At 42.9% G+C, this 13901-nt stretch overlaps 1 protein-coding gene across 2 annotated transcripts in view; it reads left to right on the plus strand.

Annotated features, from left to right (window-relative positions):
- Nucleotides 1-13901, plus strand: part of tmeff1a (transmembrane protein with EGF-like and two follistatin-like domains 1a) — a 79521-nt gene that overhangs the window by 30668 nt on the left and 34952 nt on the right. For both annotated transcript variants that reach the window (XM_067529182.1, XM_067529180.1), the window contains exons 2-3: nucleotides 5437-5546; nucleotides 12287-12416. In XM_067529182.1, the coding sequence (XP_067385283.1) occupies nucleotides 5437-5546; nucleotides 12287-12416 (240 nt within the window). The remainder of the gene's footprint in view (nucleotides 1-5436; nucleotides 5547-12286; nucleotides 12417-13901) is intronic.

The raw sequence follows: 13901 nt of genomic DNA on the forward strand, positions 1-13901 counted from the left end.
AAAACGCCATTACTGTTATTTACAACCAGTCATGCGACTTCTCATGTAACGTTAAGGAAGCTGTGATTTATTATTATTATTCATTTAGTTTTTTTCCACTAACATTTAACATCTTCATTTGCTGCCGAAACCCGACCCCCCGATGTCTTTGTGCTCAAACACAATCAAATCACTAGGTTTGCACAAAAGGACAAGTGTCCCCTTGTATGGGTGAGCTCCTTCAACTAGCAGTGCTGTTGGACATATAAGAGCAAAGGGACAAACAACCTCTGCGGGCAAAGAGGTTTGAGACTTGTCGAATATTCCAATGAGTGAACATTTGCTATGATATGTGACATTGCTCCTAACTGCATGTGGGCAGTTTGCAAAGCCAAACTCAGCCAGCAGATAGATCTTGAAAATACAATACACATTTTCGAACTGGTCCAAAGTAACATCTGGATAACAGAGTAGGGCTGTGCATTAACAGACATATAGTCCATCATATGATGAAAAACATCTATCGTTTACAGGATGTACCTATATACTATATCGTTTAGTTCCTTGCATAGCAAATCACACTCGTCTTGCAGTATGAGGCAGCTCTCCGTGGCCTCTCTGTGCAGAGTTTGCATGTTCTCCCCGTGCTTGTCTGGGTTTCCTCCCGATACTCCGGTTTCCACAGTCCAAAGCCATCACATGTAGGTGTGAATGTGAGCGTGACTGGCCCTGAGACTGGAGACCTGTCCAGGGTGGACCACGCCTCTCACCCTCTGACAGCTGGGATAGAATCCAGCCCCAGCTACCCTGAACAGGATAAGCAGTTTGATCACGACCCGGTCAAAGTGATTTTCAAAAACCTCAGAGACCTCCGAGTTCTCAAACCTCTTCGGTTGCATGACAAAGGCTTTACTAATGACTGGATCTTCACCCAATGTCAAAAATGTAAATGAATTGCAACTAGAAATGCAAAGAGAAAGAAAATGCTACTCTATGCTATGGTTCCCCACAACAGACTAACCTGTACATTTTGTGAAGAAGTTAATTCAAAATGTGTACAAGGCTCTAAGGAGAAAAATATTGGGAAGTATATAAATCAAACTGTATTAGGAAATCTTTGTACTTTTGCTGAATGTAAGAAAAAATGTTCTATCGTGCTGTCAGGATGTACATTTTTAGTCGTTTGGCCCGACTCTGTAGCACAGTGCTAATGTTTGAAAGCAGTTTAATTGAAAAAACATTGTAGGCATTTCAAACACCAACTGAATGCGTCCATGAGGAGCCCTGAGCAGTTGTTAGGAGTCGATACTGTGTGTTTCCGCTGTGAATGTTCAGCTGGTGTGAACAGTCCTGCGTGCTGACAGGTGGAGTCCGACTGTTACTCAGATGGAGTAATTAGGCAGCACAGCGGGAAGCTCAGCATCTCCCTCCAACTGAGAATATTAAGACAAAGGGAAATGTTACTCATTGGGGTTTATTAGGTTGGAGGAGCATCTGTGATGATTACAGCAGCAACTGTTTCGCAATCTTTTATCTTAAAACGCTGTGGTTTACAGACTTAGTCCAGCACAGCATCGTCTACGGAGCTGGAATGTGGAGATGGGAATATATGTGCAACTTTGAGGCCTAATGGAAATATAAGAGAGCATCAGAACTCATGAGTATTCTTAAACCTCAGAGGAAGCTATCACAAGCAAATTGGAGTTGTTCATTCAGCCCTTAATGCCTCCTAACTACACTGAAAACTGGAACATTTGTGTCTTGGAGCGTGATGGGGATTTTAAGTCTCATCATGCATCGCTGACATTGGTATTTTACATAAATGCCACGCCGCCTCCCCGTCCTTTTCCACATCCCTGCTGAGGATAAACTCTCTGCTTTGAGAAAAGCAAATCAATATGACACAGCAGTCCTTGAGAAGGTTTCACTTCTGTATGAAATAAAAACCTCACTCTGGAGATATCAGCGCTCTGTGTGTGTGTGTGTGTGTGTGTGTGTGTGTGTTGTTCATGGGCTGCAATGTGAATGCTTTTGTCTGTTTTTTTTTTTTTTTTTTTTTTCAAAGCAGAAAACAGCAACAACAAACCCTTTAAGCTGATGTCGAACGGCCATGGGCTTGTTTTTCTTCTGTTGTTTTTGTCGGTGAATGAATTCAGTCTTTCTGCCGCTGAGATGCGCAGCCATGTTTTCTCTCCTTTAAAGGTCCAGTAAGAGTTTGTTTATATGAACTTGTAAAAAGTTTGCTTCAGTTGAGTAATAACTCTTTTATTCCTGTAATCCTGGACTCATGGCATAGAACCAGAAACACGAGGGACCAAATGCTAATAGATGTTTTTCACAAAAACTGGAAGTAGTTAGCGAGCAGGTAACCATGTTTCCGCTGTCCGATAACACTGGATCGCAGTAGTGTTTTCAGTATTTGTAATGTATTTGTACAGTTATGAGCATAAAAATTCATAAAGTAAGACATTTAGCCGGGTTGCTGTAATTTAATGACTCACTTTTATCGCTGTTTTTTCTCTTGTACACAGACGACGATCTTTAGCTTTAACTTACAGGTTATGTTAATTAGCTTTAACCTGCAGCTTCCGGTTAAGAAATGCAGAAGTGTGAAAAAGGCGTCTTAATGTTTTAATCTTTATCAGTTTATCAATTTGATTATTGTCATCTGCTTTGTTTATGTTTCAAATTGATCTGATTACATTTTATATATATATTATATATAATATAATATTATCTGTATATCTATAAAATTCGGATATAATTTATATTATATCTGATTATATCTGAATTTTACTCATGTCACAATTGTTTAATGTATTACATGTGAGATTTAGATCCTTCTAGACGTCACAACCTGTGATATGAATAAACACGTTCTGCAGTAATTACACGGTAATGTATCTAAAGTGACTCCTCAGTCAGCTGCATTCCCATTTGTGGAATGGTGATGGGTTGAGGAGTGAAAGGTTGTGTCAAAGGTAATCAGGAATTATGGCTAATTTTCATTTTCATGTTTGCCTGCAGTTGGTTTATTGTTACTCACTGCGGTGACGAAAGGGTTAAAGGATGTGGAGATTGCCGAAGGCCTCGGAGCAGCAGACAGCAGATGAGTTATTGACGTCTGTCTCCCCTGGAGTCAAGGCTGCAGCAAGAGGGAGGGAGAGGGAGTGCAGGGGGGGGGGGGGGGGGGCGGGCGGGGTGTTGTGGCTGGGTGGCCACGAGGACCAGGCCCGGGCTCAGGGGACGTGGGAGGTGGATGTGCCTCTGGGCGACTGCTGCTGCCACGCTCCGTCAGCTTCTTTAGTTCTGCTCCGATCCAAAAGAGAGAATTATGTGCATTGCAAATCCCTGTTTCTGCTGCAAAATGCATGAGCACAAGGAACCTGAACACAACAAGGCCGGGGTCAACTACACTAAAACACACACTCGCATGCACTTAAATACATCAGCATCAGCCAGCATGGACACAAACACACACATTTCTTACTGGAAACACATTCTGCTGCTGGTTTCCTTTGGTCCAAACACAGCAGAGATGCTTTCATTTGTACTTTTGTTGCCAGGTGGAGGTTTGAAGACATTCGTAGTAATCCAAAACTGTAAGGTATTAAAAAATGTTATATTAACAAATTTACCTCACACACACACACAGACACACACACACAGCTGATCAGCAGCATTTTGTGACCTCCAGGCTCTGGGCTTCTGATGGATGTAGCTCCTGGTTGGACTTAATTAGCCATGAACAGCTCTGCAGAGGGACGTCACGGACTGTAGAGCAGGTTTCTTGAGCATGAGCATTGACTTGATGATCTGCTGTGTGCAGCCCTGCACACAATGCTGGATCACCAATCAGGCCAAGGTTCAGAGACCCCCAGGGGGCCAGAAAACCCTGCAACCGAAATTTTCATATGCATTGTTTGTCCCTCTGTTGTCACACAACCCATAGAAGCGTTTGTTGAAAGAGCTCAGTTCATCTAAGTTGAGCCCTCGATCAATATCAAAGTTTAATTATTGGCTGAGGTTTTGGCCTTTTCAAATGTCTCGGTTTCTTCAAAACTCAAATAATATTCAAGTTAGTTTCAGCAGTTTTTAAACTTAAAAAAACACTGTGCCAAGTAATTTTCTGTGGTCCAACCAATGCTGCAAGCTTAAAGGGGATCAGCGATTTACAGAATGGAAACTGGTTGTTTTCTGAGTGAATGACAGCCCCTAAAGCTTTACTCTGCCCATGTCTGTATGCAGCTCTTCTTGAATCTGAAGCTTAGTTTTTCCTTCCCGCTTCTCCGTCCTGCTTTCTCGGAGCCAGAGATTCACATTTCTCCGTCTCCTCTTCAGAAGACGAGCGCGAAGGTTTTTGCGGCTGGTTGTTACTGCGGCCAGCAGTGACCATTTTTAGGAGTAGGGGAGGTCTGCAAACAGTAATTACAGGCCATTAGACGGGGCTTCAAAGCCCACTCAGCTGTGGTCTGTGACACACACACACACACACACACACACACACAAAAGAGGAAAGAATCTGTGGCTTTTATCTCAAAGAAAATGTGGATAATTTAAGTTGGCGGCACATTTGAGTCGTACAGGCCTGTTATTATAAGACATGACTCCCTTTACAAACTGCCAGCTGTGTGTGGGTGGGTGTGGGTGTGGGTGTGGGTGTGGGTGTGGGGGGGGTGATATCGTTCACATTTGAGAATATCCTCTGCCTCCAGAGAAGGAAATGCTCTTAGACATTTTGTAAATGGATGTCAATAACTTCCATCCTGACATTTTCTAAACTGATCAGTGGCAAGATTGTAAAGAGCAAAACGGATTGAGGATCAATTGCAGGGGGAAACTTATGCAGAGAATAAAAACAACAGATTAAACATCAAAGCAAACAAACTGAAGAGTTTTATTTCCCCCCAAAAGCGTGGACAGCGAGAATGAGACTCATTTCAGTCCCTGAAAAAAATCAGAAATCTAATATTTGCACATAAACCTTATTTGTTCTCCCCGCTGCTAAAAGGAAAACTAAAGAAACGAGACCCAAGTTGTGATAAACCAGACTTATCCTATAGTTATCACACTCTCCTAGTCAGACTAAAACTCTCATCTCCTCTACCTCTTATCTCCCTGATGTAAACACAGCAGACACCTGAACTACAGGTGAGTGTGTCTGCTGTGTTCACACTGACAGAAAAGCCTCATTGCTCAGTGTGACATACAGCCGCTGTGCTTTGCTGTGGAATGTGTCCGTGCACAGTCGACTTTTCTCCCTGCGTCTCGGCTCTGTTTGCTTTTATTGTTCGTAGGCTCCTAAAACTGTCTGGGCCTTATTCAGAGTGAGCGTGTGATCAGATTGTACCGCTGATGCTTGTGGCGACATCGTCGGACCGATTCACCTTGTTCGTCTACCTGTTCACTGTTTGCCTGCCGTTCTGTTCACACCCTGTGTTTGTCTCTCTGTCTTAGATTTGTCAGAGAAGAAGAGCGACCTGAGGGTTTGTGACGACTCCACCTGTCGATTCGGTGGCGTCTGTAGAGACGACGGAGCTCAGCTCAAGTGCGTCTGCCAGTTTCAGGTACTGATTATTTTCTCTTTCACTTCACTGATCATGCAACTGCAGATACTCAAAGACACAATGGGGCAACAGTTAGTCCCACTTTCTGTGTGTTTTAACATCGGCTCCGGTTGAAAGTGAAGTTGACTGTAACTTTGTTTTAAAAGGCCACAACTGTGAAAAACAAGTATGTTTTGGGATGGGCTAAGATGAGGGCGGGGGCCGTCCTGTACTATGAAATGATTAAATGTTGCCTCCACGTTTGAAGGATTTAGAATTGTAACGTTTTTCAGGAGTTTTGAAGCGATACCTGTCGTACTGTCACACTCAAATGTGAAATCAAACACACAAAACAACAGGTGAGCATTTTTTTTTCCTTCTCCCCGTAAATTGGCCTTTACGTTCACGAATTTGATTCTGCTCGTGCAAATTTACGCCGGCTCGCACTCAAATCCTCTGCCTTTCAGCTGGAGAAGCTCTCAGAATTTGATTGGTTTGCTCTCTTCGATAAATACAGTACATTTACATACAGTAGTTTGCATTGCAGCTCATTGATGAACACACCAGCCTATTTTTACGTGTGCAGCTAAAAGGAATATGCTATAAATATATTGTTTCTCCGGCTGGGTTGAAAAAAATTAGCCTTGATCCGACTGTTCTGTCTCGATTGCGCAGCAGCTGGTTCTTCCCGCTGCTCATGTTTCCAGCTGCAGCCGATACTACAGGTGAAGCTTTGGACCGTGACAATTTGCATTATTCATTAGGTAATATTACAGCAGTGGTCGGGAGGTGACCACGATTGATGCACATGTTATGCAGATAGCAACTGGGACAGATGCTGGAGGACAGTTGTCTTTCTGAGGCCTGGCTTGTTCTGGCTCCACCGTGGTTCTTCATACGCTTCCCTCCAATCAGCCACACACACCTGCAGATAATTGACCGTCAAGGCTCCAGAGTATGAAGCTGTGGCCACATGTAATTCTGTATTTTTGGCATAAAGGACCATAATATTATACCAGCAATAAACATGCAATAAAACCTCTAATGCTTTAAACGCATCAAGTTCTGTAGTTAATCCGTTAATATGTTTGTGCTTATATGATATATTCCAACATATGACGAGATGTTGATTGGTCTGGCTGGACTGATTGATGTGTTCTTTACAACACCAGAGGTCTGTGGCACCAGGCTGCAGGCTGACAGCTGCCCAAATGTGAGTAGAAAACAAAAATCAGCATTGTCTTTAGTATCTGCATGGTGATTTTTGGACAATGCAAATAAACATATTTAAAAAATAAGAATGAAAAAAATAACTACCTCTATGTTTAGTAAGTCTGGCTGCTGGAAATGGACACTGTGGTTTGTTGTTGAGCACTGGTTGTTTTAGGGGGAGCACCTGCACTTTGCTTGGATCTGGAACTGTAAAGTCTCGCATCTTGTGGATGTTCTGGAGGATGAAAGTGCTTCAGATGGTGATTTTTTTGCACAATCCCGAACCTTAAAATGTGGGCGGTAGTTGGCTGTTACTCCTACGTTCTCTGCTGTTTGCGTCATCCTAACAGGATGTGACTGTAACTCTGTTCCAGAGATAAAAAGAACTTGGCCTCTCTGGTTGAGGAAGGCACCGGTCATCAGGGCAGTTTACAGAATGTGTGAAGAGTTGGCTATTTACTTAGGAGAAGAGCAGATTTAATCTTCCATTGGGGTCATCGTGAAGAGTTTGTTAGATCATTAGGCTGAAAAAACACTTTCACTCTGAAACTCTTAAACAAAGCTGAACTTTGCAGGTCAGTAACCTGGGTTGTCTTATTCCTGTGTGCTGTAGATCTGCGTGTTCTCGAAATTATTAAAAACGCATCAGACAGACACACTGCTGCACCTGTTTCTTCATTCCAGTGCAGTTTTAGTGTCTGAGATGGGCAGCAGCCATGACATTCGCAGGTAAGACTGACTATTTTCATAAAAGTGGGAAAGAGAGTTTTGTTTCACAAATGTAAACGATAAGTGTGTGTTTTTGAGCCTGTCAGTTGGTAAAATATGTCATTTTATTTTTTTTATTTTTTGGCCTTTCGGCTTGTCCCGTGAGTTCAGGGTCGCCACAGCGGATCATTGTCCGCATGTTGATTTGGCACAGTTTTTACGCCGGATGCCCTTCCTGACGCAACCCTCCCCAGTTTCTACCGGGCTTGAACCGGTACGAGATGTAGAGTGAAGCCAAGGTCCACAGCAACTTTTCACTGGACCTTTCTGTGGGCAGCGGCCTATGAAAAGAGAAGATAAATGAGCTGAAAACAACGCTTCAAAGACAAATCGGGGTTTTGAAGGAGGCCATGTTGTAAGTCAGGGACCATAAAAGTAAACCAGAAATGTGGTCTGTTATTGGCGATATACTACTTGATGCAAATACTATGGAAGTAAGAGCGGCTGCACTGTCTGCATATGTGGTAAAACAGCTGAAATTGGACATGAAGAGGTGCAAGTGGCTTTTAATTCGGTGTGACGAGTCTGTCGACTCCAGTGATACAGCCCCAGCTGGCTTTCGGATTCGGATGGTGGTTTGGGTTGAAATAAGCTATGAGAATAAGCTAGCTCGCTCTCGGCCATTTTCATTTTGTATAAGAAGCTCTCAGGGGAAAAACGGATGGAGACCCCTGATTTGCAGTAATGTGTCATTGCTGTGAGAAGCAATCCAAATGCATCTGAAGGAGCCAAAAGGACACCAACAACCCTGTTGTCCACATATGAAAACCTCTGCGCACACAGGAAAGCGAGTGTGTTGAACATCTTCCTGCTGCAGACTTGGGTGTGGACGAAAGTTCTTCCAGACACATCAGGGAACGTGACCTGGCTGCTGTTTGTTTCTGTGCTGAAACACTAAATCTAATTGCTCCCCAGTCAGCCAGCTCTGTTCGTTTCATATTCGGCCCAAGCACGTCACAGAATAAAAGCAGCGTCGGCGTGAAGGGCAGCGTCTGGAAGACACATTTATCACACATTTGCTCTTTCACCACTGTAACAGGACTCGCACTGTGGCCGTCACGCTTTGTGATCTGAAAGCAAGCGCTGCCTTGAGTGCTCTCAAGTATCCAACACGACCAGAGGAGTTTCACAGTCGCCCGATTGAGGCAGCAGTGCTGCAGGAGACGAACGGAGCTCAGACAGAAGTGGTGTCCTAAAACTGTCAGGACAGGATTCAATACAAGTCAACAGAAAAGTCAAAGAAAACTTTAGCAATATACAGCGAACTTTCTCTGTCATTCTCTTTTTCAACAGTCTGAAAAACCAACCATGACTTGCCAATACTCACAACGTCTGTCAGTTTGTCTGCGATGTAGAGCTGCCCAAACAGCAACGGAAATCACATCCGCCAGACGTGCCACTCGTCGTATTCCAAATTGCCCCGTTGAGATTTTCTTTTAACCAAATGACTCATAACTGTAACTCAACTGTGCTAATTAAATTTTCTTCTTGTCTGGTTATTGCAGTCACATAAACAAACACACCCACTGAAAACAGGACTAAGTTCTCATCGTGACTTTCATATTTTAAGTCAGACCCTGAGCCAAAACAGCCAGACCTAAGCAGCAGTGTGGAGAACGGATTCCACAACACAGGCATCTAAAAGACAAGGGTCACTCCTTGGAGGACAGCGGTGTCCACATTCTGGACTTGGACAACAACCCCCCTGATGACCATCAACTGTCAAAAACCTAACAACTCCACAGAGAACTGGCTCAGGGAGGTCTGCCTCTGGTCAGAGCTGATAGAGCCTTTTGGATGAGAGGTCAAAAGTCAAGCAAGTCCATTTGCCACTGAACAGCACTTCTGGGATAAGCTGAGTGAGGGGGTGTTGGAATAGGAGGCAGGGAAATACAAATGCCTTAAGTAGCTTTCTCTGAATTCTGACTGTAATTGTGATAATAAACCTCGTTGCCTCTGCTTCCAGATAAACATTGATGAGCCACATTAAACGGATGAGTAATAAATCTGAGGGGGGAAATTAAAAAATACCAGCAAGCGTTCAGCTCAGACATTTTGGGTGTTGGTGCTCAGATGTGAAGATGGTTTCATCTCTGCGTCCACTGCAGAGACAGTTCGAGGACATGTTTACCCAATCGTGCAGTTTTATGTATTTTTTTTAAACACATAATGATTTGGCCTTTATATCAAACTGCTGCACATGTCACATGTACAGGATTTTCTTATGCTTTATCTCAGTGAACATTTATTTTGTTTCAATACAGTCTAACTAAGAGATCATTTCGTCTTTAGAGACATTTTATATATCCTGCTTTTGTAATTTGTCAGTAATATCAGTCCCTCAGGATGTCAGTCTCTCCTCCTGATGTTATCACACCAGTCAATGGTTATCATCAGTTGTTATCACCTGCATAGCTATCGGCCAGTAGGTCAGCAGCTCAGTATGTTGTCATGCTGTTGTCAGCTTAAAGGACAAAAATGCTTATGGTTGAAGTCAGAAAAAACGAGAAGGTTATGGACATGAACATCATAAGGTTAAGTTTGTTCGTCTGTGCCGTAGTGTTGTATCAGTCGGACACACCGTTCCACTGGCTGACATGGTTCTTGATTCCAAAACACGCGATCAACATATAAATTTAACAAACTTCGCCCCACATGCTCTGAGGGACATTTTCATCTACCTCAGCTGGTCAAATGCACGCGTGCGAGCTCTTCAGTGGTCTTCTGGTGCTTCACAGCAGTTTGGACAACATTTATGTCAACCATGTGTTTTCAAATGAAATGGCTTGTTTTATAGTTTTTGGACCACAATGGAGCTCAGTGGAGGACAACAATGATGACATTAGCAAACCATAACCATGGGCTGATTACAACTGATAAATCACTACTGCTGTGGCATAATAGTATTTAAATTATTGAACACTCAGTATTTAGTTATTCAAGACTTTATGGTAAATGTTTTATTGTAAATGTTTCCCTCATATAGTCCACTTACAATTCAAGGGGCCCTGGAATCTTTATATATAATTTGTGATCTGTTTTGTATTTAAGCTCTCAGAAATGCATCTTAATTAAAGAAAGAGTTTTTTTTTTTTTTTTACCTGTTGTTGTCAAACTTTCTGAAACACTGGAGTTTTCGAGACGTTTAATGTTATGTTGTGACAATGGGTTTTTTAGCTTGGTGTCTTAATCGGAATCCCTTTGAATCTTTTATCAACCTCAGATTTAAAGCTGTAAACAGAAACTCCATCCCCCAGATGAGGGGAGCACTAGAAGTAAAGAAGTATTGATTATTGATTGGCGCTTATTGTTGTGACACTGGGATAACAGCATGCTGACTTTAACATCTGATTTTTCACAGACCTGATCCAAATCATGGAGTTTCTGACTCACAACTCGGAGTATAATGAGCTCAATTTATTGATCTGATCTCCTTAAAAAGTGGAAATGAGCTGCTCCTGTATTTCTCCGACAATGTGCTGTGCTACAAAAATACAGTTGAGAAATGTTACAGAGTGAACGCTGATGAAGCAAACTAAGCAGGAGCCTGACAGAATTTGCTTTTTCAAATCCAAGAAAAACATTTTCTCCTCTCAGCTGGAGTTTGGATGTGATGGAGAAAAACAGCCCAAACCGAGCCCGAGCAGCTTTGAAGATAACAAGCGAACCGACGTCCCGCTGCTCCATTACACTGTGATTCTGCCTCTGCTCGCTCCCAGAACTCTCTCTGAGCTCATGAATCTGTCCCCGCGTGCGCGGAAATCTGCGAGTTGCTGATTGATCGCCGCTCAGCGGCTTTGTCGTTAACGAGTTTCCACAAAGCAGCAGCTGCACACGTCAACGAAGCTGCTTGCCGTCACACGGTTTGTAGATCCGAGCCGTGTGTTTATGCAGGAGCAGAGGTCAGCTCTCCAGGGGATTCCTGCTAAATGATTGATGGTTGGGAGTTAATAGAATATGGATTGCTGAACACTGATATGTGTCCTTGGTAGCTGCAGTTTGTATCTGGCTGTCAAGTTAGTCTGTCCTAACCTTCATGCAAAGTAAAGGGAAACTCCTGATCCTCCTGCAACTGCTGAACGACTGCCATTATATTTAATTTGACTGAGTTCAAGACGACACACCGATTCCTTAACTGACTGCTTGTTTTCTTTCGTCTCCTCTTCCTCAGTATCTCAGTTTCAACACACTTTCTTAGTTACCTTAAAAAACATCCTCGCCTCTTACCTTCTAATTGTCCCTCTTGTTGTTACAGTTTCCTTCGTTTAGCTCACTTGATGGTGCAGTCAAACCTTTCAGACAAACTCCTTTTGAAAGGAACAACTGCTTGTAAACTCAACAACCGTGCATACTTTAAAAAAAACTGCCACAGAAAGACCCAATTTTTTATTAGTTTGCTTCTAAAACCTTTGATCAAAACTGTTTAACACTGCGACTAATAAAGACCTTCAAAGCCTAAGTATAATGTTGTTCCTAGTTTAGGAAGTTTATAGAGATATTAAAGTCAGCAAATAACAGGAAAAAACATTTTAAATACTCAATTTTACAAATGCATTGCCTAAGTATTAAAGTTTAATAATCTGTGTTTTTTTTTTTTTACATTAATATGAGTTTCAGCCTCTGAACAGTTACTGACATTTCTGTGATTGAAACTCTGGAGTAAAACAAGCAGAAAGTTCACAGCTGCTCAGCTCATCGTGGTTCGTCCCTCATCAGGTTTGGATGGTGCCATGTGAATCACTGCGAGACCTAATTAACATTTGATTGTGTTTGATTTGCAGTGCCACAAAAACTACATCCCCGTGTGCGGCTCCAACGGAGACACCTACCAGAACGAATGCTACAGGCGACAGGCGTCCTGCAAACAGCAGAGGCAGATCTCCCGCGTGTCTGACGGTCCCTGCTCAGCCGGTGAGTGTGTTGACACAGGGTCAGCGCGACGGAAACCTGAAATAACTCTTCATGTACGCTAATATCGATCAGTGGAAGAGTGCGCGAGGACATCAGTTGGTGGTTCCAGTCATTTAAAATGTTCTGTAAGTGTGGTCTGAGGCCATAATTCAGCTGCTGTCTGGTAAAAAAGAGCCACCACTTGTCTTCATTTTGTTCTATCGGCTGTGTTTTAATGGCTGGTTTCTTCTTTCATAAAATGATAAATGGCTAATTATGAAGTCAGACTCAAACAGGGTTTCTCTTTTGATCAGGAACTAATCGGTGAATTGCATCCTGCTTTTAAACTCACTTCCTCCAATTTACAATGGGAAATATTTGGGATTTTTAGGTCCAAAAAAAGTCTGCCACCATCTTATTATGATGGAGGTCAATGGAAATAATATTAATAATAATATGACAGGGTTGTATACTTTTAGGTGATTGGTGTTCTAGTGAGTAACAGCATCATTGTTCAACCTACCAAATGGCAGAAAACACAATCCAACAACCGCTGCACAAACACAGAGGGGCCAGCTCCCAGCAGTCCAACTGCACCTGAAAGACAAGTGTCTTTAAAGACAGCGATGTCCAGCGATGACGACCGGTGGTACAAACGGGGGCTACAGATGCAATTAATGTCGAACTACAATGGCCCTCTCTCAAGAGAGGAGGTGCCCTTCGACACCACGGCGCGTGACATTTACATTACCTTTATCGATCCCAGTTTCACTGCGATTCACACTTTAACTCCTGTGGCTCAACAAATGAAAGCCAGGTGGGACCACGACCCACAGCCCACCAGCAAAGTGCCAACGACTTGACTCCTCCACAGCGTTTATGTTCCTGCTCCTCTGAGCCAGTGGGTCAGAACTGACGGAACCTTTTTAATGTCCGGCTGCCACTGAACAGGACCTGTGGGATAACCGTCACCCGGATGAGAATCAAAGCTGTGCGGCGTTATTGCACATTATTCTGGATACGATCGGCTGATCACCTTATGATGTGACTGCGAGCACCTCGCTAACATTTTTAATTCCTCTCAAAGACGACAGTGCTGTGGTATTTTCATGGTGTTTTAAGATAACGGTCAATGTATATGTTTTAATTGAGTGAACACAGAGTGCTGAGCGCTTGTCCTCGATTTTTCCTCTGAACTCTGTAAAACATCATGAGTCAGATTGATTCCAGAGAGCGAGCTGGTTAATCAACCATGGATCAATTTTAATTAGCAGCTTTTGATGAGAGCTGTAAAAATCCTTTGGTTCCCAAGCCAGAGTCTCCTACTGTGGGGACCCTCCAGAGGTCATACTGGGGATTTAGATGGGAAGCAGTGAAATGAAATAAGGATTTATCACTCAGATTTGTCTTTAGTCCAGGAGAGCATGTAATGAGTCATAAAGACAAATCTGTTTAATAAATGTTGCATCAGTTTGTCAAAACTCATTTTCAGTTTGAGATTATTCA

This window comes from Channa argus, chromosome 14 (genome assembly GCF_033026475.1).
Source record: "Channa argus isolate prfri chromosome 14, Channa argus male v1.0, whole genome shotgun sequence".
NCBI lineage: Eukaryota > Metazoa > Chordata > Actinopteri > Anabantiformes > Channidae > Channa > Channa argus.